Below are 25,758 nucleotides of genomic sequence, written 5' to 3'. Positions count from 1 at the left end.
AGGAGGTCCAGATCCCAGTCCCGAATGGTGCTGTGACCTCAGGACAGGGAAGCACTTGTCATCTATCTCTTGACTCCACTAAACTGGGGCTCTAGCCCAGCAGGTGAAGCAGGTGACCCCCAAGGGCACATGCCACTCCTGCAGCCTGCGGTTCCCATTCTGTGTCCAGACAAGCTCTCGGGACACGGAGCCCCAGGCAACAGTGACCGTGAGTCTGCCAAATGCCAGGCACAGACCTCAGCCACCAACCGCTGGGCCTTGCCACCCCCTCTCTTGGAGGCTCGGGAAACAGAACAGCGTCTTTGTTCTCCCATTTCCACCAGAGCCTTGAGTTTCTTAATTCGGGTGCTGCAGCGTCTGCTCCGTCTCTGCTTCCGGCCAGAAACGGCACCGGAGTGAGGGGAAAGGCGCCCGTGCTTGCCACATGCCTTGCGCTCCTTTTGTGCCCATGACCCTGTTTAATTCCCACAACAACACTGCAAATTAGGTCTTCCTGTGTGCACTTCATGGGTGTGGAAACAAAGGCTCAGAGAGGTAGAGTGACTCGCTCAAGGTCACACAACCAGCAAGGGGCAGAACTGCTGGTTGAACCCAGGCCGACTCCAGAGCCAAGTAGAAAATCCTCCCTTGGTCTCTGCTTTACCCAGTCACTTTGCCCCACCCTCAATGACAGCCCTGCCCCCTTGAACTCTCCCTCCTCTTTCTGAGGCCCCAGGTGCTGCCCATGGTAGCCCTTCTGCCTCATCCAGGCAGAAAGACGCTTAGATTCAGAATTGCAGAGCATCAGAGGTGAAAGAGCTCTTTGAGTTGACCCTGAACAGTTCTGCCTCCACGCAGATAAGGGAACTGAGGTTCTGTGAGGCAGAGCCGGTCCTGGAGAATTAAAGGTACAGCTTCCCATCTGGCATGGGGCACGGTGGGAGGCGAGTCCCCACCCCACAGGACTCAAGGGTCCACAGGCCTCAGAAAAAGGGGCTTTGGTGGACCTCTGGGGATGCCTCCTAGTGCCGGCACGTCTGCTGGTCAGGTCTTGCGGAGTTTGGTTCGGAATGACACAGAGGAGAGGGAGCGGGCCAGACACCAGGGTGGGGGGTTGGGTGGCCCAGCTGAGCAGAGGGGTCAGGCAGCCTTGGCCCGACTCCCATCTGCAGCCGCAGGGCCAGCGCGTGAGGTGGAGCTGAAACATTCAAGCAGCTTCCTCTCCTTGGTTGGGAGTGATGTCGCCCATTTCCTGGATGTCCAAGAACCGGCTTCAAACAATAGTGCTGTCAGGAAGCCAGGAAGGGGCTGCTGCCCTGGGCCTGGGCCTGCCCCATCCCTCCCCACCTCCTGAGACCTGGCCAGGCTGTCCTTTATGCTTATCTCTTTGAGTCTCATGTCTCACTCTGTCCCCAGCTGGCTGTGTTTCTGCGGGGAGGCCACCTGACTTCTCTGGGCCTCAGCTCCCCGTCAAAAACTTGGAGAACATATCCTTAGCCAGCAGAACTGGTGCATCGATCAAAGGAGGTAATAATAATAGTGGTAATAGCTGTAGTAGCAGCAGCAGCAGCCAACAAAACCACATGTGGATAACGCATGAGGAAATGTTTGGCACTTGGGCATTTGAAAGCTGTGACCTTGACTCTGAATCATGGAAATTGCCACCTCACATTTTTCAAGCCTACTAAGCGCCACACATTTCCACAGGCATGTGGAATGTGTATGGTGTGTTAAAGACTGACAATTTGAGAGTCAGACAAAATTGGGCTTAAAATCCCAGTTCTGTGCCACCTGGGACAATGATATGGCCTTTCTGAACTTCAGTTTCTTCTAAAATAAAGCAACGCAGGGAAAAAAGGAAAAAAGAGTGCCTGATTTTATGGCATCGTCCTGAAAAAGAAATGGGCCAATAAATGTAAGCTATTTGGTGCAGGGCCTAGCAAAGAGCAGGCACCCAATAAGTGTTAGCTGTTGTCATGACCTTCTCCACGATGGGCCTCCACAGTCCCCCTTTCATACCTTTGCTCACATTGTTTCCTGCCTATGCACGCTCCCCCCTTCTGGTGCCCACACATCCAGCTTGCACAACCTTTTCCTATCTGGCTGCAGCCCCACACATAGTCCAAGTCGAGGCTCAGTTCTAAATTTGCTACTATCTGAGCCCTTCCCATCTGTGGGTCTCAGTTTCCCTCTATGTAAAGAGAATCTCTTGATCCCTAAGGTCTTGCCAGTACTGATGCTCCACGAGAGAGTCCAGTCCCCACTAGATTCCTGGCACTGGACGTGGCAATGAGTGGGAACCCAGACCCGGCACGAGGGGGCGTCTGCGTCCCCAGTTCACCAGCTGGCTGGACTCCTCCCCAAAAGATGAGAGCCACTCAACTGGTTCAAGCTGTCTCCCGGCTTGGGATCTGGGTGGTGTTTTGTAGAGGAACATGGCCTTTTCATTAGTGCCATTGTCCACCAATTAGCCCAAAGCTGACTCACAGGGAACACGGCGCTGGGGGCCGCCATTCAGGCGGGTGTTTTGTCCTACTTCTCTAGAAAGCCTAGGCTCCGCTGCCTGTCCGGCTCATCTCACAACCCCACTGTGGGTGCAAATGTCACCTTGAGAGGGTCACGTTTATCTCACACCTACCCACGTGGTGCCAAGTGATGCACAGTCATCTTGTTACCGAGTCAACAAAACCCGGAAGGTAAGCACTGTTGTCATCCTCATTTCTCAGAGGAGGAAGCTACACATCAGAGACAAGAGGTGTGTGTCTCTGGTCCCACAGAGGAGTGAACCACTTCAGTTCTTACCAGCCAGAGCGGCTACTTGTATCCTGTCTGCCAAGGAAGTGTCGCACTATGTGGTTTGGGCAAGTCACATCCCTCCCCCTCTCCTCTCCTGTCCATTTCCAGTTGCCCAGCTCACCAACGCCTAACCCACAACTCCGCACGGAGCCACTACCCCAGGTGTTGAAGCCAGTCAGGCCTGGGTTTTGACTTTGCTTCCGTTGGAGATAAAATACACATCGCTCCCGTTTTTAAGAAGCTCAAGTCAAGAAAGGGAGGTAGACCAGCAGACAGATCATCACCGTGTAATCTGACATACAATGGAGCCAGATCTCTTAGAAATATTTCTATGTCCACACGGAGAGCCTCCTGAGGCCTCTTCCCGGCTGCCCAGGATTGTGTTGTATGGCTCTGTTGCAAGTCATGTAACTACCCTGACACTACAGCTGGACACCTGGGTTGTTTCTCTCTCGGTCCGTTTTTACAAATCATGCCCCAGTGAATATCCCCGTACGCATCTTAAAACACTTGAGTCAGCACTTGCATTTACATTTTTACAGACGTGAAATGCTACACACACTTTGTACTGTGGTGGATGCAGCAAATAGTCCTCCCAACATGATGTGTCAACGTATGAGTGTGTTCTCTGCCCGCGGGCTGGATCGCACCCACTTCCCCCCATCCGGGCCAACACTCGACATTATCCACCTTTCACGGTTTGGCTGAACGAATCAAATGGCTTCTCACTGGGGCTTTAATCTCCATTGTTCTGACTACTCGTGAGGTTAATTGTCTTTTCGTATGTTCGTTGGCCATTCTGATTTTCTCCCCTGCAGACTGCCACCTGCCCACAGCTTTTGCAAGTGACTTGTTATGGTGTTTGCCTCCCAACCACTCTGACTAGTCCAGGTGCTGCCTCTGGGCTCCCTACCGGTGAACCGCTCCCCCTTCCCAGCTCCCGTCCTCCAGCCTCCAGTGTCAGCCAGCCTGAAGCCGCGAGGACAGAGTGCTTCAGACTGGACTTGGCCCAATCAGAAGGCAGTGCAAGCAGGGGATGGTCTCCGAAGGGTTCCTCTTTGAACTCTTAATATCAAAGCCTTCATAATAATCCTCTGAATAAACTCAGCCTCAAATAACAAGAAAGTTATAGGAAGCAATTTCTAAATGGATGGCAAACTCCCTGAACCTCTTCCATATCATGTCCTTTAAATGCCACTGTGGGGGATTTATTTAAAACAAAATCTGGTGGGGTGCCTGGGTGGCTCAGTGGGTTGAGCATCTGACTTCTGCTCAGGTCATGATCTCACAGTTCGAGGGTTCGGGCCCTGCGTTGGGCTCTGTGCTTGGAGCCTGGAGCCTGCTTTAGATTCTGTATCTCCCTCCCTCTCCCTTTCCCTCACCGTTCCCTGCTTGCGCTCTATCTCTCTCCCAAAAGTAAACATTAAAAAAAAAAAAAAAAAGCCTAAAATGCCCTTCTCATTTTAGTGAACTTTCCAGAATGAACTGCTCAGGTGATTAGATCTAATCATCAAAATTCCACCATCTCCCCCAACAGGTTGGCTAGCAGAGAAACAATGTTGCCTGTATGGAAAAGAGCCTCCATACCACCTTAGTCAAATACTTCATTTTACAGCTGAAGAAACTGGCTGAGAGGGGAAGGCGATTTCCCAAAGTCACACAAATCAGAGACAGGAGCTGAGCCCAGGACCCCAGCCACCTCCTCCATCTGTGCCTGCTGCCCTCACACGGACAGAGAAGAAAAGATGCCAATGGCTTTACTGGAAAGTTCTCAGGGCTGAGCTCACCACTGGGAACCTCAGATCCTTGGAACCCAGCAACACAGGGGTGCTCTGTGGTCAACAGACAATCAAAATGAATGAATGAGTGAATGAATGAATGAGTGAATGAATGAATGAATCCTGTACATCAAACTACTGTCACATCACCTAATACTGTAGTTTCAGATGGCAAGTGAAAGAAACATTATTATCATCTAAATTTTTAGCTTCAACTCTTCCACCGGAGCAGCGGAATTGATTAAACCAAGGCTTCCAGAAAGGGCATGCCTGCTTAATTTGCATTCAACCCTCAAATTAAAGGAACACCAGCATGCAATTATATTTCTTCTTACCATTGCCTAATCTGACCTTTTATGCATTCTCCCTTCAGTTCAAAGAACTGAAGCCTCAGCATCTTTACTGAGACTGTGACAGAGATTTCCGTGCTTTTCTTGAAAAACACACACAAAAACCCAAAAAAACCTGAGGGTTTCCTTCCTTCTCCCCTGGTGCTAAGTCATTACCAGAAACCAGCGACTCTCTTTGAACAGAAAACACCCTCATGTCTGTTCTACATAAAGGATTACACATTTAGCTAAGCTACTCCCTTTTGAAGGGGCCAATAGCTGTGTAACATTCATCCAACAAATCGTTATCAAGCACTGACTATCCACCAGCCACCATGACATGAAGTAGATGTAGTGGGAAATAGGATGTGATTCTTGCTCACAAAGAGTAAGAGAGCTGTAATGGACAAGATGCTCTTGAATGCGGAGGAAGTGAAGGTGTGGTTCACTCTGGGAGGAACTGAGGGATCTTTCACAAAGGTGACAGATTCCAGCGACATCTTGAGGGAAGAGCTTACCAAGAAGAGGAGGGGGAGAGCTGTGGGGCGGAGGTCGTGCACAAGATAAGCAACTACACTGGGCTTGTACCCACAAAACCCCACCCCAGCCAGCCTGTTCCTGAAGCAGGCTGAGCCCTGTCCTGCCTCGGGCTTGCCCTGCTGTTCCCTCACAGTGGACAGTCTCCCATCAGCTCTCTAACTGGCAGGCTCCTTCTCATCTGGGGGGGAGGAAGCTCAGATACCACTCAGACCTTCCATGGCCTCCCTTCCTAAACATATCCTCGCTCCCTAGCTCCTGGCTTTCATACCAACCCTGTTTGGTTCCTTCACGGGACTCACCACAACCTAAGACCATCCTGTTTATCTTGTTTATGTATTGACCCACTTATTGCCTCCACCACTGGAATAGAAGCCCCATGAAAGCAGGACCCCATCCATCTTGTTCCTCTCCCATGCTTAGAATGACAACTAGCACATAGCACTCTGAATGAAGGGATTCATTAATGCATTGCCAGGACGCCAGCTGCAACTACACTCATTTTTCCTCTCACGGAAGAAAGTGTATTTGAGTGATATGACTTCTTACACAATCGGTATGCCCAGGCCACACAACGGGGCGACTGGACCAGAATATCTGAAGTATGGTATCCAGACAGACTTCGCTATTTCTATGTCTCCTGGCGACTCCAATGTGCATCTGAGGCTGAGATTCGGTAGTTTTGAAGGACAAGAGTGTGGCCGTTAAAATCAGACCACCTCCATTTGTTTCCCAGATTTACCACTCACAGGTCTGCTTCTCACTCATAAAGCCTGGGGCTTCTTACTTAATCTGACCTCTTGAGTCTGTTTTGTTTTTTTAAAGTAAATACGTTTGTAAATGTCAATATCTCACTTAAACAAATTACTGGCGACACATTATTACAAATGAACAAGGCACAAAAAGATGTCCCAACCCCAAGCAGAGACTTCCTATGTGGTAGAAGCAGCTGACACATTTTAATGCCCAAATATGTCATGATCCATTTCAGGGCATAATAATGCATCTTTTATTACACCCAAGCAATTCAGCTAGCATTTGATACCTACTAGATGGCAATTTAACCTCAGAGATTGACTCCTAACTCTACATAATTAATGTGTTTGTTTGTTGTTTTGTATCAAGGAGGGGATTTGGAAGTTCTTTGGAGAAATAAATGTGGTGTACAGTTAAGCATGTACTGGTGTCTGTCATGTGCAGGGCACGAGAATATAGAAATATAAAGAAGATAGAAGTCCAGATTTTACAGTACTTAGGCAGGGGAGAGACAACTCATCCACTGCTATGACAGGTGTTTCTCAAATAGAGGGTTTAACGGTCGCTATCACTCATCATCACCGTACGAAGCATCTCGTGCATGTAGCTCATGAAGTCTTCAGAGTCATCCCAGGAGGTAGATACTATCATTGTCCCCCTCCTTTTACAGGCGAAGAAGATAAAGTACAGAGAAGTTAAGTGGCTTGCCTAGGGTCACACAGCTATTAAATGACAGAGCCTAGGTTCAGATCCAGACCACCAACTCCAGAGCCCTTGTGCTCAACCCTCATGGTATATTGCATCATGGGAACAAAGGGGCAGGAAAGACCACTTCTGGCTGTAGGAAGGGGACGCTTCCTGGGGAAGACAGCGTTAGTGGTTGCCTTGGGAGGTGGGGAGGCTTCCAAGAGGCAGGCATGGGGGAAGGGTTGTTTTCCAGCGAGTGGATGGCAGCATCAGTGAAGATTTGGAAGTCAGAGAACAACTCGTGAGGAATGGCATTTGGGAGACCGTAGGACACATAATAAGGAGAAGATAATGGTGGGGAAATGGGGTAGGCTAAGGCCAGATAATGGAGTGTCATGATGCCAGCAAGGATTCGGGCTCTAGTTAATAGCCACTCGGGAGCCACTAAAGGTTTTTCAGCAGCAGAGGCACACACAGCAAGTCGGAGGGGCTGGAGGGTGAGGTGACGGCAGCAGACGGATTTGGAAGTAGTGTTAACAATCCAAGCAAGGGGAACAAAAACAAAACCACGACCGTGACAGTGAGATAAAAGCGGAAGTAACAAATGTGAGATTATGGAAGGAACTCAGCAGGGCTGGGTGTTGAATTGGAACACAGAGAGGCATGAGAAGTCAAAGGTGCGTCTCATGTTTGACTCTGGACGGATGGAGACACCATTCACTCAGATAGGGAAGACAGGAACAGGCTGGGCAGAGGAAAAGAGGCAGATAAATTTCCTTTGGAAATGTGAGGAAATCTGTCTCCTTATTCTTAAGCCAAACCAGCTGGGAGATTTTCTTATTATTGGAAGCTCTCTGCTCAGAGATCCTTCGCACTAACTGCTTTCAAATTATTCCGTGACCTTTTACCTACTGAAATTGAGAGACGCGTTTGTTCTGAGAGATTTGGGGAATTCTACCTTTACTTGGACTCTTAGGTCCTAGAAGGCTGTGGTGTGGTGTCATTCCAACAAGAATACAGGAAAGCCAAATGTGAGTTTCTTTGTTCAAGGAATTCAAAGCAAGGTGGGGAGGGGGAAAGGCGAGAACCTCTGTCCAACTTGGGCAAAAGTTAAAACATCCTACAATTGAATTTGCAGCCATTAACAGTTCAGGACTTGCTGCTCTGATTCTAAAAAGGTGAATTGACATTCAAGGGAGGGCCTGGTGCTAGACGCTGCAGCAGGATAATCAGATACAGATACTCCACTCAAAGATAGTGTGGCTTATTCCCTTGTTAATCAAAGTGTGGTCCACAGACGGGCAGCATCAGCACCAACGAGAAGCTTTACTAGACATCTCAGGACCTACTCCAGACCTATTGAACCAGAATCTTCATTTCAGTGAGATCTCATGTGATTTATGTACAGACATATACACTAAGAGTACATATAGACTTTGGAATCAGATGTACCTAGATTTAAATCTCAGTTTAGCCACTTCCTACTTATTAGCACTTAACCTGGGCCTGTTTCACATATACAACCAATCAGTGGCCTGTATCCTGGTTGGACCTTAAGACAACTTTGACTGTTCTCAGTAACTCCAGGCCCTGGCCATTCTGCAGACCAATTATATCAGAACCTCTGGGGGTAGGAACCAGACATTGGTGTTTAAAGGTCTCCAGGTTTCACACATGCATCCAAGGCTGAAAGCCACTGACTGGAGAACAAGCGTGGCCATTGAAGCCAGTCTTCATTTGCATCCCACATCTACTTTTTCTCGGGAGGACTGGGGCCTCTTAACCTTTCCCTAAGCTATAGTTCTTTTGTGGAATGGACATGACAAATAGAACCTCTTTCAAAGGCTGAGCATTGGAAGAGTTGACACATGCAAAGCACTTAGAATAATGCAGACCTCAATGAATATTTATTATTATTTTATGCAGGTCCTGGTTTCCTTTGCAGAAAGAATCTAAGAAGCAACACATAGCTTGAGATATCATAGAAATGCCAGTCTGTGACCATGCTCATACTTTCCCCACCAGGGGTGACTTCTGATTATCTGGCCACCAAGAGGCTAACAGATACTGCCTTAGCTGTTTTTAGAATTTAAGAATCTATTCTTTTTCTTCATTAAATCTGAGAATGAGGCAAAGGCAGGTGGCAAGGATCTTTTGCAGAACAGTGGAGAGTGAGGTTCCCCCAAAGTGCTCCCAACCGTGGAGTGGGAATCGGGTGGGGGAGGGGCAAGGCTGATCACTCAGAGCTTTGTCATGGACCTGTGTGGACCTGCTGGGCAGTGACAGGCCCCACACCTCCTCTAATGCCTCCTAGCACTCTCCCTGCCTGGAAGCTCTACAGCGGGAGTTGGAAAGGCCTTTGGAAAGACTTGCACCACGACTCTGCTTTCTGGAGCTCCACAAATGGAAACCAAGGCCCAGGGAGTTGTAACGTATTCAGGGCCATCTGCAATTTAAGGCCACAAGCAGAAGGGTGTAAAGTGACCCTGTCAGCTGTAGAGGAAATAGCCTGGTAGTGAAAAAGGAACTGAATGAAAGGGAAAATAAAGACATAATAGTGCTTTGAACCCAAGCTTTATAAATACTTGCGGCTTTAACCTGCCCAGGAGGTAGATAAGCATGTTGCCTTTAGCTTGTCCTCAAATTCAACCTCTCCCAAGAGGTTAAGGAACACACCCAAGGTTGGAATTGACACTCAGACCTCCCGACTTCCTGGCTTTGGAGCTGGGAGCTCAGCCTCCACCTCCCTGGTCTATCAGGAAAAACATCTGGGTCATAATGCTTGAGGATGGGATATCAAGGGGAAGTGGTGGAAGTTTGGTTCTTTAAGAAACTTTGAGCAAGACTCCTAAACCCCAGCCAGGAGGCCCCTCCCAGGGCCTGAGTCACAAGGCTCAAACGTTTCTTCTCTTCTCCTATCCTGGACACTTCCCTTGTATGACCTTTAGGGAAAGCTACTCGTCTGCGATGTTGGAAGGGGAGAGAGGGAAGACTTCAAAATGTGTGAACACAGACCGGTAAGAGAGCCTTTCCTCTACACAGTCCTTTCTGCCTGGTCTACCGCGGCTCCCGGCCACGCTGGTGACTGCCGACGTAAAGCAGAGAGCGAGGAACAGGCAGGACCGCAAGGAGAACAAGCAAAGGGAAGTCCTCTCTAAGGGCCAAAAGGTTATATAAAACATAATAAAATACAACTGTTTCCTTTAAAATTTTTAATGGCCAGGAAATGGTATAGAATAACTGCCAAGTCACATAAATTAACTTTTTTGTTAAGTTTGTGATCCCGGAAAGAGCTCTATCGGTCGACGCAAACTGCACGGGAGTTTCATCAGCAGTCGTCCAGGCGTGTGACTGAGTGTGGGCCACGGACCCGTCTTTACATGGTCCAGAAAAAGAGGCGGCTGCCATGTTTGGCAGGCTTCAGCTCTCCTTCGGCCTCAGGGTTGGGCTCTGGTCTTGGTCTCGAGTGATAGGGATTCTCCGGTAAAGGTCGGTCTGTTTTCACTTTGGTGACCTGTGAGGGGCGAAGAGGACAGAAGCGAGAGGCAAGGCTGAGGTCGGGGGGAGCAGTCTGTGACCAGGAGCGCACCCTCCAGCGAATCCTTTCTGCTCGCACTGCCCTAACCACCCTCTTTTTTCAAGCCCCAGCCGGCCACATTTGAACTCATCTGACTCTTGAGCAAACGTTTAAGAAAGCTTCCTTTGGGTCATTCCATGTGGTAGAAGTTAGGAATACAGCAGGAAATGAGATACGTACCATCCTCAAGGGGCTCACAGTCTGCTGAGGGAGACAGACAAGATAATCAACCAAGACTTCCCGACCGAATTATCGTAACTGAGGAGCAAGGACTCTGCACACGTAACCCATCCTGAAGGACAGGGGCCTGAACTAGTTTGTGGGGGTTAACATGTAGCTGAAAAGGATGACCATGAGCCAGGCAGGAAGACCAGCAGGGGAAAGACTAAGTACATGGTACACGGGAAGACAGAGAGGCATGTCCTTAGAATGGCCAAAGGTGGCCTGGATAATGGAGGGAGATGAAGCACCTAACCAAGCACCTGTTGGAAATCAGGCTGGGCCCCTGGTTAATTTCATGTTCACAATCCTGGGAGGCCATTTTGCAGAAGTTCACCGGGGCCACCTGGCTAACAGCGGAAAGACTAGTGCTCAAAGCCAGATCTGCCTGCTCCAAAGCCTCTGCTTTTAAATACCATACCACGTGGGAGACAGCGCCAGACGATGAAGGGTACAGAATGATGTGCGCAAGTGTTCGAATTTTAACCCAAGGGTGACAGATGTCACTGAAGCAGGGGAGCCACTCAAGCACATCTACAGGCTAGGAGGAGCAGAAGTTAGATGGGGGGGGGGGGGGCAAGACCAGAACCGGGGGAGCTGCGCCAACAGGCCCCGCACGACAGTGCAGCACCGCACGGTGGCAGCAGGGAGACAGGTAAAAGGTGGTCACGTCCACATTATCCCCTAGGGTCACAAAATTCTCCATCAGAAGCCAGCAGAAATGGTTCTTTTTATTAATTAATTAATTAACTTAGAGAGCGCACAAGAGGTAGAGAGAGATTCATAGGCAGTCTCTGCACCCAGCGTGGACCCTGAGATATGACCTACCTGAAATCAAGACTCCAACGTTTAACCAACTGAGCCACCCAGGTTCCCCAATGCCCTCACTTTATTTTTTTTTAATTTTTTTGTTAATGTTTATTTATGTTTGAGAGAGGGAAAGAGCATTAGCAGGTGAGGGGCAGAGAGAGAGGGAGACACAGAATCCGAAGCAGGCTCCAGGCTCTGAGTGTCAGTGCAGAGCCTGATGGCAGGGCTAGAACTCACAGACCATGAGTCATGACGTGAGCCGAAGTCGGGCTTAACTGACTGAGCCACCCAGCCACCCCATCCTCACTTTAAAGATGATGAAACATGCAGAGAAATGGAAAGACAAGGCCACAGATACTAAGGGTTTTGTTATATAGTAGTCTGATCTTCGAGCCACTCTACGTGATACGACTGATCAGCCTTCCCCTGTGCACAAATCCAAACACCATTTACCGCGACTGGGGCTTTCAGGAAGACAACAGCATAATTACTACTATAGCTGCCCCATGAGGCATCATTCTCTATAGTGCACAGATGAGGACAAGGAGCTAACTTGCCGACGATAAAGACACACGCCACATGTCAGAGCTGCAGCTGGGACCCAACTCTTCTCACTACAGGTCCAGAGAAGTTTTTTGCTTTGTTTTTAGAGCAGTGTTCTCATCTCTCTACACAGAGATCACTAATGGCTCCTTCCTGGCTGACAGAGCAACTCCAAAGGCCTCCAGCTGGCATGTGAAGCTCCCTTGAGGAAGTTAAGATATCTATGAAACAAATCTAGAAAGATGTTTCTCAAACTTAAAGTAATGAACAGCCCCTGAAAAGGACAAATTACTGTGGAAAGAACAACAAAACAACTTCCTCTTCGGTACCATATCAAAAGAGAAAAAGAGAAGAGGCATGTGCTCAAACCATCTGCTAGGTACATAACTTTGAGCAGCCTACCCGACCTTCAATTTCCCATCTCTAAAATGGGGCTTATTAGCTCACAGCGCTATTAGGATAATACGCAGTCTGCAGCCTGATGCACAGCAGGTGCGCCAGAAGTTATTTCCAATATTAACATTATCAGGATGCCTAGGAAGGTCGGAAACTTCAAAGGACACTGGCATCGAAGCTGAGGGCAGAGGAGTGCGTGGAAACTGGCCAGAGGAGAGGAGGGGAGTAGGGCCAATGGGTGGGAGCAGAAGGCAGAAGTAAACGAGGGTCAAACTTGGGCTTTATCCAGCTGGTCACTACCTTTTTTTTTTTAAATATTTTTTAATTTATTTCTAGGAGAGAGAGACAGCGTGAGCAGGGGAGGGTCAGAGAGAGAGGGAGATACAGACTCTGAAATAGGCTCCAGGCTCCGAGCTGGCTGTCAGCACAGAGCCCGACGCGGGGCTCGAACCCACGAACCGCGAGATCATGACCTAAGCGAAAGTCGGACGCTCAACCAACTAAGCCACGCAGGCACCCCTGGTCACTACCTTTCTAAGAAGAGACTAGATTCTGATTCTAAGTAGAACGAAAACTGATAATCCTCTAAAGAAACCAACTTTTGAAAAAAGGACAATACTTTATAGGTCTTTAAAACTGCTGACACAAAGATTCAGGAATCGATATGCTGGGGCACCTGGGTAGCTCAGTTGGTTGAGCGTCCGACTTCGGCTCAGGTCATGATCTAACGGTTCATGGGTTCGAGCCGCGTCGGGCTCTGTGCTGACTGCCAGCTCAGAGCCTGGAGCCTATTTCAGAGTCTGTGTCTCCCTCTCTCTCTGACCCTCCCCTGCTCACGCTGTTTCTCTCTCTCTTAGAAATAAATAAAACATAAAAAAAAAAAAATTACTATGTCATTCATCTACTTAGGACACCAAGCTTAAGACCCAACCATCCACAGATAGTGTAGGGAAGGGAAGGGAACAAACATGCCAGGCACTAGGCCAGAGATTCACAAAGGCTTCAAGCTTAATCCTCACAGAAAACTGGGGATGAATACTGGTCCTGCTTTGTAGATGTGGAAGGATAAGAGACAGTCAGCAATTGGCTCAGGATCTCCCAGTGATCTGGTAGTACTGTCTGCTTCCATTCAAACCTGAGTTTTCCCTCCACACCTTGCCACCTCTCTGTCCCAGAGGGAAGGGACAATGATGTGGCTCAAGAAGCAGCGCAGGTCAGATCACAAAGGGTCAGGATACTGCAAGTGAGAGAGAGCCCCTGAAAAGTTTTAAAAAGAAAGTGGTACTTGGGATTCCTGGCTGGCTCGATCGGAAGAATATGCACCTCTTGATTTTCCAGTCTTGAGTTCGAGCCCCATGTTGGGTATAGAGATTACTAATTTAAAAATAAACTTAAGGGGCGCCTGGGTGGCTCAGTCGGTTAAGCGTCCGACTTCGGTTCAGGTCATGATCTCGTGGTTCGTGGGCTCGAGCCCAGTGTCGGGCTCTGTGCTGACAGCTAGCTCGGAGCCTGGAGCCTCTTTCAGATTCTGTGTCTCCCTCTCTCTCTAACCCTCCCCTGCTCACGCTGTCTCTGTCTCTCTCTCTCTCAAAAATAAATAAAACATTAAAAAATTTAAAAAAAAACATAATCTTAAATTTCCAAGGACATAATCCATTGGCTAGTTTCTCTTCTGATGGTTTTTTTTCCTTTCCATTACCATCTGAAAAATAAAATTCTGGAATTTGGAATGTGGAAAAAAAATTTTTTTAATAAAAATAAAAGTAAACTTAAAAAGTTTTAAGCGGTATTTGATTTATTTTCCATATAGTCCATGCCTATAGTGAAGATGCAATTACATCCTCAATTCTTCAATTTCAGGTGACACACTGTCTTCTAAACTCTGAATTGAACCACACTATGGACCCAAAGATATGACATAGCCCAAGTTACGAACTCTTGTCCAAGATGTGGGGTCACTGAGAGGATTCAAAACCTAACCTAGGAGATGACTGTAGAACTGATGACTGCACAAAGGAAGAAAGAGTGGGGCGTGAAGAAAGGAAACACTCAGGTTTCTGAGGTTTCCACAGATGGTGGTATCAGGACTGAGACAGGAAATACAGAAGAAAGAGTAGGAAAATATGCTTTTTATTTTTTTTTAGATGTGTATTTATTTTGAGAGAGAGAGAGAGAGAGAGAGAGAGAATGAATCCCAAGCAGGCTCTCCTGCCAGTGTAGACCCGGACATGGGGCTTGAACTCAAACTGTGAGATCATGACTAGAGCCGAGACCAAGAGTCTGACACTTAATCAGCTGAGCCAGCCAGGTGCCCCAGAAAACGTACATTTTAAACTACAGACGTATACATTTAAACACCTTAGGTCCTGATAAATGTGGCCTGAAACATCTGGCACAACCTCAATCCTATTTCCTCTCTGAATTCCATAATAACCTCAATGCTTTCAACTGACAGTGCCCCAGCGTTGTTTATCCTCATCTACTCCCTTCTGTTCTTCAATTAGCTAATTAAACAAACAATCTGCACATGCTAGAAGATCTATTTAAAGGAATATTTCTATTAAATAAACTCCCTTCTGGGTTGTGCATAATCACCCCCTCATTAACCTGTTTGGTAAATACAGATTTCTCCCATCATACCTATACCTACAGAGGACCCTTTTCTGACCATCTCCTGCCTTTCCCCACCCCTTAGAGTGAGAGGGGGAGACCCAGAGCAAGAGACCTTTTTACCTTGGACAGCTCTCCGAGGTCAGGTCGCACCCAGCCCAGTTTGTCCAGCACACACTCGTCAAACTTGGCCTGCTGTTTGCGACAGCGACGAAGTAATTGCAGGCTGGAGTAATCAATGCAGGTCCAATATTCAGTAAAAGGCTCTGCACAGTGAAGCTTTATCTGCCTGTAAAAGAGCACTAGGTTAGGGGTAGCTCTTTGCAAAATAATGAGAAACAGAAAAGTGGGGGGAAAATAGGTACAGACCTCAAATATATAACCTTCCTTCCTGAAAAGTATGAGAATAGATGCTCTCACCTCACTTATTAAGACAACTTGAAGATTCTCAGGATGAGAAGCAATTATGTAGAAAAAGATTTCTGAGGAATAAGACCGAATTTATTTATGTCACAAAAATAAATGAACCGAAATGCCAAAAAAATTTGGTCTAAGGCACATATACTTTACTCAGGGCACTCCTCACTTACAGCCTACCTATTCTTTTCTTTAGATCCAATTCTAACAATTATCAGTTTAGCAAATTTAGAAGAGGAGGCATGACCCCAGAGGGGCATGAAGGACAATGGCAAAGGAAGAGACAGAATTACACAAGGCAAATACACATACTAGCAAGCAGGAGACCCTGGGGTCATTCAGTGTCAAGGCAAACGAGCCTACACTCCTCAGAGCTCAAAGTCCTCATTCTATTAACACACTGAACAAAAACAGATTCATCCTTGTCATTAAGAAAGCTAAGTTACATTTGGTACTCTACAGATGTAGCATATAATTCATTCATTCTGTGAACACCAAAACATGGTTGAAGAAGAAGTAGTTTTTGTGTATAAGAGATAAGTCTCAATGACTTTGCAAAATTCCCCTTCTCTTACTATTCAACTTTGCTAGTAATCCAATAAATGCCAATCCGAGGAAGAATTAAATACCATTATTTTATGTAAAAGCCACACATGAGGCAGTGGAAGATAGCACCTCCTTTCCCCAAAGGAATCACAATTTGGAAGTGCTACTTGTCATACTCTATGAATCTAGCTACACTCATCACCGGAATCGTATTAACATGGCTCAGGAAGCCCCCAGACATGGGCTGGAGGAAACACACAGTGAAAAACCTGCTTTCCATTCCTGCTGGGCTTCCCTCCTAGGAAGCAACAATGTCACGTTTCCTTCTTTCTCTTCTATGCTTATTTATTTATTTTGAGAGAGAGCACACATGTGGGGTGGGGTGGGGCAGAGAGAGAGAGAGAGAGAGAATCCCAAGCACGCTCTGTGCTGAGAGAGAGAGAGAGAGAGAGAGAGAGAGAATCCCAAGCACGCTCTGTGCTCTCAGCATGGACAGCCCACAGCGTGACTCTGGGCTCCCTCTCACAAACCATGAGATCATGACCTGAGCTGAAATCAAGAGTCAGACACTTAACTGACTGGCGGCCCAGGCGCCCATGACAAGTTTCTTTATTTTTTTTAATTTTTTTTTTTTTTCCTGAGAGAGAGAGACAGCATGAGCAGGGGAGGGTCAGAGAGAGAGGGAGACACAGAATCCAAAACAGGCTCCAGGCTCTGAGCTAGCTGTCAGCACAGAGCCCGACGTGGGGCTCGAACCCAAGAACCGTGAGATCATGACCTGAGCCTAAGTCGGACACTTAACCGACTGAGCCACCCAGGCGGCCCCCCGTGACCAGTTTCTTATGTGCCTTTCCAGGGATTCTGGTGTAACCTGTGGGTGGCAGGGTGTGCACAGGAAGGAAGGAGAAATGTCAAAGCCTACGGAGCTTTTCCGAATTGCCTCTAGCCTCACTGACCGGAACGACATCTATGGTGCATAAAAGCGCACCCGCCTCCCTCGAGGCACTTAGGTAGTACCCTACCGTTTCCAGGGCACGCTCTTCTTCCTCCAGCACGGGGCAGCGGACAGCTGCCAGCACTACGCTGGTACTCCGTCTCTGTCCTGGACCCTGTTAGCCTGGGGCCCACACCCAACAGACAATTAGCTACGAAGGCCCACAAACAGCAACTTCGGCATGAGAAATTTCTCTCATGGAGGCCCCTGGGCACCTCAGGAGCTTGTGAAATCTCAGTATTTCACATTTAAATATACCACCCCCGGGCCAAAGCAGAAATGCTCTTCCAAAGTTCTCTTAGAAAAATGTAAATAATAACCACACATTCAACCTCGTTAGCAATCAAACCAATGCAAATCCCAAAATAAGAATAAAATACCACTTTGCACCTATCAAATATTTAAATAATATGCAATACTGATGATGCACAAGAAGATAATAGTGTTGAGGGCAGCATAAACTGACCCAATTTTTTAAAAAATGGCAACTATAGTTCATAAGCCATTAACTGTTTTCACCTCTGGGACCATATGTCAAGAAATTACTTAAAAAGAGAAAAAGATCTGCACACAAAGGTAACCACTGAAGATTTATTTAAAACAATCAAAAACTGGAATTAGAGGTGTCTGGGTGGCCCAGTTGGTTAAGCATCCAACTCGATTTTGGCTCAGGTCATGATCTCAGGATCGTGGGATCAAGCCCCGCGTCGGGCTCTGCACTCAACACAGAGCCTGCTTGGGATTCTCTCTCTCCCTCTCTTCTTTGCCCTCCCCCACTTGTGCATGCATACTCTCTCTCAAAATAAATAAATAAACATTTTTTTAAAAAATAGAATCAAAAATGACTTTTCGTAACAGGTAAATTATGGTTGGTTTACCTATTGGCAGAATATTAAATAAACCTTAAAAATGATGATCATGAAGACAATCTAGCAACTTGAAAGAATATTCCCAATGGTTTCAGTGACAAATGAATTTTAAACCACACACTGTGACTTCAATCACAAAAATATCTTTGCATATGGACCAAGACAGCAGAAGCAAGAAAGAAAAGGAGCTATTATGTGAAGGAATTTGATTTTTCCCTCTAACGTCATTGTAGTGGACATCTGTGAGTTCTGCCTAGCCAGCAGTCAATCCCCATTCTTCCGTGTAACATCCTTCGAATTTTTCTTTGGGGAATGATCCCTCCCCATCTCTCAGCAATGCGGTTTAGATGAATTTAAGTCACTTCCCACTGTAGGCCTGACAAATCACAGCATTTTATTTCCTGAAACACACTTGATTCAAAGATATGCATACAAAGCCGACCAGCCAGGCCACTGAGACCCAGGCCAGGGACCTATGCTCACACCGCCGGACAACGGCACTCTTGGGCCAGGTCTAGGCAGGCAGCACAGCAGTGTGGGGTGGCTGCTGGCCACTTCTGCCACAGCAAGGAAAGTCTCTGAAATGAGTTTGACAGAGAAAACAGAACTAAGAAACCGGGAGAGGAGAAGAGAGGCAGAAGGATACAAGTAGTTATGAAATCAAGTAAGCCCTTTGATTCCAGCCCTGCCTGATGCCAGTCCTATTTCTGGACTTTATAGCTACACGAGCCAATTCCCTTCGAGTGGAGTTTCTGTCCCTTTTAATAGAGTCTGTCAAAACATTTTTCTACAACTGCAATATGGAATTTTTTACTTATGGTATTAAGCATAATGGCCTACTTACTACCTTGACTCTGTACACTTTTCTTCCCATAATAACGGAGTGTTCCGTAGTAGCATCAATCTAGTGAATACCTGTTGCCAAGCACTGTGCCGAGTTGTTTTTACATACTTTTACAAACTTTTCATTACAACCCTGTATAATTTGGAAATTAAGATTCATGGATACTAAAGAACATGCCAAATAATAAAAACAAATAACAAAACTAACTGCATCATTTACTGTGTCCTTACTTTGGTCTGATTTCAAGGTCTTATACTTCCTACTAAAATTATCCTTCCACTTAATTAGCTGGATGTTCACTGAGATACATACACCTAGATGTTTCAGCCCATAGGCACTGATGTCAAAGATTCGTACCTGAAGAAGTCCAGGGCACACTTGTTGACGAGCCTGCCTTCCTCTAAACACCGCCTGGGGTCTTTCTCTTCCCAGCGACAGAGCATGAACTCCTTGTTGGGCTTATCACACTGAACTCCATAGTGGTGGGCGGCAGCCTTGAGGACCGAAGAACTGACTTTCACCTGGGGAACGGAACAGTGGGAGACAGACCACAGATCTGTGACAAGGACATCACTTCCTCAGCTTCATCTCCCGCTGCTCGAAACAGGGAACACAAAGGTAGACTTGTTCCGACTCCACCAAGAAAATTAAAGACAGGGGGCTACCATAATAATCCTTTATGATCTCTGCTGCTTTAGAGATCACAAAGCTTCTCCACAGGCATGATTTTCTACACCTTCATAATAATCTCATTAGGTTGACATTACTCTCCCCATTGTAGACATAAGGAAAGGCAGCCCTAATGGAACCCTTAGTCTCTATGACAGAGAAAGTGGAGCTCTGAAGGATGAGGGAGGCTTCTGGGATGGAAGGGGAAGGGTCAACTCTGGGGAGTTCTGATGAGTCTCCTTTCCAGGAATTAAAGTGATGGGGGGGGGGGGGGGGGGGGGGGGGGGGGGGGGGGGGGGGGGGGGGAGGTGCCTGGGTGGTTCAGTCGGTTAAGCATCCAACTTCAGCTCAAATCATGATCTCGAGGTTCCTGAGTTTGAGTGAGTTCAAGCCTGAAGCTGGGCTCTCTGCTGACAGCAGGGACTTTTCTCTGCCCCTCTCCAGCTTGCATGTGCACGCTCGCTCTCTCTCAAAAATAAACAAACATTAAAAAAAAAAATAAAAATGATAGGATACCTAAAATTCCAGAAGACTACAGAATCACAGAAGAGGAGACTGGAAAGGATCAGTAAAAACTTCTAGTCCAGTAAGTTATTACTAATGATAAAGTCCTAAAATTTTCTATTTTTTCCAATTACAGACTATATCCAAGGTAGCCACCACCCCATAACTGCATCAGTCTCTCTCACTTGCCTTCTGGTTCACTTTCTTGAGAACAGTGCAGTTACGGCTCACTCACAGGGGCTGCACAGAGCCCAGGGCCTGTCTATCTGCTGTGCAGCAAGGGTTCTGCTGGCCACTTTTCGGCACTACCTTTTCCAGGGCCAATACCTCAGCATCTGCATTACTATAACTTAAATAGAACGTCTGTTGTCTGGGACGACCACCCTATTCCTTATTCCTCCTTTTCAAAATCATTTTGGCTATTCTTTCAGATAAACCCCCTCATCCAATAACCTGCACTGGAACTGCACAAAGTTTAGTTATGTGTTAAATTAGAAAGGAACGAGCATGTTTACAATACTGGGTCTCTGCTCAAATTGTTATCTCCCCACAGGATCGCTGGCTAATGACCTTACAAAAGCTATCATCTGGCCTCTCCTGGTGCGCTAGATACTGGCGAAACAGCAGTCACAGGAGAAGGAAAACTACATGAATTATGCCTTCTCACCATAACGTATTACGTCCCTCCTCTTACTCAGGTCATTCTTATGTTCTTCGGTTAAAATCACAGTTTCCCTCATATAGGAACCTTGCATATTTCTTGTTTATTCCTCAATATCTAACATTTCTGATACTACCTAAACAGGATACTCCTATTAGATTTTCAAATTGATTACTGCTGGTTTGTACACTGTTATCTTCTCTCTAGCCATTTCTTACTAATTCAAAATCAAGAGGATTAAGGGGCACCTGGGTGGCGGTTGGTTGAGCATCTGACTCTGGTTTCGGCTTGGGTCATGACCTCAGTCATGGGATCAAACCCACGTTAAGCGTGGAGACTGCCTGGGGCTCTCTCTCCCTCCCCTGCTCACACTCTCTCAAAAAATAAATAAACTTAAAAAAAAAAAAAACACAAGAGAATTAAGAGGAAAAACCTCTATTTACAAGTAAAAACTACCTCCCTTCTTTTCTGATAGTTATATCCTTCCTTTTTTCCTCCTCTTTTCCTATCTTATTGCTTTGACTAAAACCTCTAGGACAATGCAAATGAACAGCAATGGCTGTAGGCATCCTTCCCTTTTTCTAGACTTTAAAGCACAATTTAGTTCAATATTTGCTGTTGGTGTCTGGGATACAGTTGTTTGGATATTCATTAAGGAAGTTTCTTTCTAATCTGAATTGGTTTCGTTTTACTGTTCTTCCCAGAAAGACTGAAAAAATTCAGGTTTACCTATAAATGTAGAGAATTTTTTAAAAAATTAAAACAAATGAACGTAGAGAGTTAACAGATTTTCCAAAAATCTCCCACTATAGCTAGAATAAAATCTAGTCTGTCGTAGTGTATTATGCTCTAAGGTATCACTGGATTTGATTTATAAGTATTCTACTAAGGACTTTTATGTAAGAACAGTGTTGTAATTATTTTTATAAGGATAAAAGTTTATAATTTTATTTTTTATGAATTTCACACAGCTTAAGTTAAATTACTGATATGATAAAAGGCAAAGAAAGATGAAGAGAGTAACTCACCTACACGCTACAGGAAGAGAATAAAGTTAGGGCGATGTCTACTAACATTACAACTGCTGTAATTATCAAAGCAAAGATGAACTTATGATACAAGTAAAATCTGCCATGACAATTCTAATAAATTTGTTTAAAAATCTGTAAAATGTTGTATTACGGCTGTTTTTTTAAAGTTTATTTATTTATTTTGAGACAGAAAGAGAGCAAGTATGAACAGGAAGGGGGCAGACAGAGAGGGAGAGAATGTCAAGCAGGCTCCACACCATCACCACAAGTCCCTGACAGAGCCCAACAGGGCGCCTGAACTCATGAACCACGAGATCATGACCTGCGCTGAAATCAAGAGTCAGATGCTTAACCAACTGGGCCACCTAAGTGCCCCATACAATTGTGTTTCCTTAAAGTTTACTTATTAATTTATTGGGAGGGGAGGTAGGGGCAGAGAGCTAGGGAGGCAAGAGAATCCCAAGTAGGTTCCACGTTGTCAGTGCAGCGCCTGACGCAGGGCTCAATCTCAGGAGCCAAGGGGTCACTACCTGAGCCAAAATCAAGAGTCGGTCGCTTAACTTACTGAGCCACCCAGACGCCTCTACAGTTTTTTATAATAAGAGTTTATTAGCTTAATTGAGGGGTATACATTAACTTGCTCTATTATCTGTACAAAGCCAAGAGAATAAAATCAAAACTCAAACTTTTTAAAGCTTAATGTATTTAAAAAAATTAAGTTAGCTGTATTTACTTCCTTGACCAATGCCTTAAAAGATCTTTAAACGGCTTATTTACTTGAATGCCTTCACAGCCATTGTGCCCACAAAGGCACTCTTTGCCTTACTTTCCTACAAATGGAGAGGTCTTACCAAAATCTAGGTGCACCCGTGTTGTTGATCATGTAAAATATGCTCTCTCACAGGGAAATAAAGGACGAGAACCACCTACTGAATCTCTCCTGGGGACAAAGACGTGCCCAAGATGACACAGCAGGTCAGTGGCAACTGCAGAACTGAAATCCAAAGACTGTGACCTTCAATCAGGCCTCTTTGCGTTACACGGCCTTCGCTGAGATGGCAAAGGACTTCAGATGTCCCCTCACCTGCTTCTTCACAAAGACAGACGAGTTCCACTAGAAACAACATCCTTTCCCAGCTGCTTGATGTGAATACCCTCTCAAATTCATTTAGCTCCCTTTGTCTCCAAGAACACAGAATTCCAGCCTCTTCCTCATTTACCCTCATGACAGCCTCCCTGCACAGCGGGTGTATACAGTCTGCAGGTGTGGAAAGGGAGGCAGAAAAAGTCTTACAATCTACAACCAATCTTCCAGTCCTGCTCTCTCTTCCTTAAACCACGTCTGTGTCTCTTTCTACAGCACTTAACGTATGCCGTGCCTTCTATGTGACTTAATTTACAGAACATGGGGGATCATCGTACTTATTTGATCCTGTTGAGGATTAAATGAGTTAACACACGTAAAAATATTAAGAACAGTGTCTGGCACATAGAAAGCACATCAAAAATATGAGCTATTATTTCTACTCAAAATTGTCAATTAGTACAAGGAGGTTCCAGCCCGAAGCTTCGGATGACTTCTTCCACAGGGATGTGTCAGCAAGGTCCACACTGTGTTTGACTTGTCTCTCAAACTGCTCCTTCTGGCTTTCCCAGTCCCACTGTCAGGCTGCAAATCTGACCAACTCCTCGACCTTTCCTGCCTGTGATATCTAAGTCATGCTAAGTCTGATCAATTCCAGATAAATCTGTTCTTTCCCCTCGGTGAGTACAGTCACCAGTTATGTTGGGGTCATTAATATCCTCCTTGTTATTTCAACAGCTGCCAAGACTAGTCTCCCTGCTTTTCCTTCCCTCTCTTCAATCCATTCTTCACAGAGCTGCCAGACTGGCCTTCCTAAAAGACAATTCTTACTGTGCTCAATTAGCAACGAAGTTCTGGAAGGATTCATGCTTAATGGCAGAAAAAAGCCCAAACTTTTTACAGGGTCTTCAAAGCCTTCTGGATCCAGCCTTGTCACCCGAAACACTTCCAAAAAGGGACCTGCTGCTGTCTCTAAGCACTGAACTCCACTGTCCCCAGAACCCAGCTGTGGCCTCCTGCATTTTCCCATCTCCTCACCTTCACTTAGATCAAACCCTAGCTTAAGAAAGCCTGTCTGTCCGTCTTGGCCTATAAATGCTATTCTTCAAATGCCATTTAGCCAAGTCCCACATTATGCCCCAGAGGTGCTTTCTCTGTTCCCTTTATAGCCTCAGAGAATTATACAGCTGGCATCACTTCATCGTACAAATAAAATAACTGTGTCTGCAGATCCTACAAGTGACTAATCAAGGTAACTGAGCAGTTAGGCCTCGAATTTAGAACCAACTTCAAAACCTACTCTCTGCTCTTAAACCGTGTCTGCCCCTCTTCCATATATTTAATCAGACTTTGTCTTGTATTTTAGTTATTTATGTAATTATCTGTATTTCAATTCAATGGAATGAGCACTAAAGGCAAATTTATTCCAGATTCAGAATACCTGCAGGAAGCAGAACCTCAGATTAAATTAAACTTCCAATGAAAAATACAGCACTTTCAGGCTAACCCAGCTTCAAGGTGGAACAAAAAAAACAAAAACAAAAACAAAAACAAAACAAAAGTGAATACTGGCAGCCCCTCTCAGTAAATGGCACGTTACCATAGAGTCCCTGAACACAGCTAAAAAGTTCTTTCTCTATGGGAAATAATAGTTGCCATTCTCATAGGCATCTAAGAAGATTAACTGAAGTCATGAAGGTAAAACCCTTAACGAAGTGCCTGGGATAGAACTGCTGGCACATAATTTTTAGTTCTGGCCTCATTTCTACTATCCAGTCCTGCCATGACACTGCTCTGCCTTAACATCTTCCACCTCTCCCACCACATCGCCTGTAAAATAAGTCTGGCCCTGAGGAAGCTGCTTCCCAGTCCTTCCAGTCCAAGGTACCTTTCTCTGGGCTCAGCAACAGCTGATTCCCACCAACACTAGAGTCACAGCAAACAGCACTGGTCTCCCTAGCCTCAGAAGCTTTTGCTAAGCCTTCTCACTCTTTTGAGCTTTTGCCCATGATACAAAGGTTTAAAAGCATGGGTTTTAAAGTCAGACCTAGATTCACAGTCCAGCTCCACCACTTACTAGCTATGTGACCATGGGCAAATCAACTTCTGCTCTCCGGACCTGTTTTCTTATCTTTCACGTGAAGAGACCAATAATATCCTCCCTCATAGTGTTGCTGGCAGGATTTGATGAATTAATGTATGTGAAGTAATTAGCATCCTACCTGACTTCTAGAAAAGGCTTGGTCATATTTGCTATAATTAGTATATACTGTCTTCACTTCGCACTGCACAAACTTCACTATACTCTGCCTCTTTACGCCGGTCTTCCTATTAGATTATAAGCTCTATGAGGGCAGGAACGCTATCTCTTATTCTCCCAGTGTGGGTGTATATGGCAATTATTCAAACGATATCTCCTGAATAAATGAATGCTCTTAATGTCCTATTACCAAACACCCTCCCAGGGCTGTCAGCAACTCCACTCTCCAGTTTCATCTCCTTTTGCTTTGGCTTCCTAGCTCCACGCCAACACTGTACCGATGAGGCTACCTGGAAGTGACTCTCTCGCTCGGCTGTGAGCACCCGGGGTTGTATATTCGCTTTGCACGGAGGTTTGAGTATTAAGTGACATTAAAGTAAGTAAAGTGGCCCTGGCTGGTGCTTAATAAAAAGTACCACGATTATTCACGGAAAAGACAAGCAGATGGCTGGAGGTCGGGGTTGGGGAGGAGAGGAAACTTCTAAAGAGCCACTGCATGAAAGGGTGAGGGTGAGGCGATTCCCGGAGCTGAGCCGGGGGCGTCCGGGAATCCATCTGTGTCTGTGTCGCGGGGGGCATTGAGTGGGGGGACCCAGGGCCCACAGTCCAGTGAGACGAAGCAGGGCTGGGCCCAGGCCCGAAAAGCTGCAGCCCTATGCCCTGCTTGCCTGGCTTCCGGACGAGCCTCACCTCCTGCACTTTCAGATCCTCCACAGTGGGCAGCTCCACTATCCCCGGCATGATGGCTGTAGCCCCGACCCCGAGGAGGCGCCCGCAGCCGCGTCGCCCCCGTCTCCTTGAATTCCCCTTTCGACCGCCAAGGGCCACCTCGGGCCTGCGCATGCGCGGGCAGCCACGCAGG

The 25,758-nt window shown here is 46.3% G+C and overlaps 1 protein-coding gene across 1 annotated transcript; it reads right to left on the bottom strand.

Moving 5' to 3' along the window:
- Positions 1 to 10,059: 10,059 nt before the first annotated feature.
- On the bottom strand, positions 10,060 to 25,749 carry NDUFA8 (NADH:ubiquinone oxidoreductase subunit A8). Its single transcript, XM_039234672.1, has 4 exons — positions 25,587 to 25,749; positions 19,045 to 19,208; positions 15,141 to 15,306; positions 10,060 to 10,376 (listed from the first exon to the last, which is right to left on the bottom strand). The coding sequence occupies exons 1-4, from the start codon at positions 25,737 to 25,739 to the stop codon at positions 10,239 to 10,241; spliced, it is 621 nt and encodes a 206-aa protein (XP_039090603.1). The 5' UTR covers positions 25,740 to 25,749; the 3' UTR covers positions 10,060 to 10,238.
- Positions 25,750 to 25,758: the final 9 nt, after the last annotated feature.

This window comes from Hyaena hyaena, unplaced genomic scaffold (assembly GCF_003009895.1).
Source record: "Hyaena hyaena isolate Hyena2069 unplaced genomic scaffold, ASM300989v1 scaffold_90, whole genome shotgun sequence".
In the NCBI taxonomy this organism is placed as follows: domain Eukaryota; kingdom Metazoa; phylum Chordata; class Mammalia; order Carnivora; family Hyaenidae; genus Hyaena; species Hyaena hyaena.
The sequence above is the reverse complement of the archived record's forward strand: the minus strand, read 5'-3'. Positions and strand labels throughout refer to the sequence as shown.

Bases quoted from the DNA above. Each gene is read 5' to 3' on its own strand.
- NDUFA8 (XM_039234672.1), bottom strand. From the start codon at position 25,739: ATGCGCAGGCCCGAGGTGGCCCTTGGCGGTCGAAAGGGGAATTCAAGG. The intron at 15,307-19,044 runs GTACGAATCTTT...GCTCTTTTACAG, and splicing joins TGTGCCCTGGACTTCTTCAG to GCAGATAAAGCTTCACTGTG. The intron at 10,377-15,140 runs GTAAAAAGGTCT...CGCCCCTCACAG, and splicing joins ACCTCGGAGAGCTGTCCAAG to GTCACCAAAGTGAAAACAGA.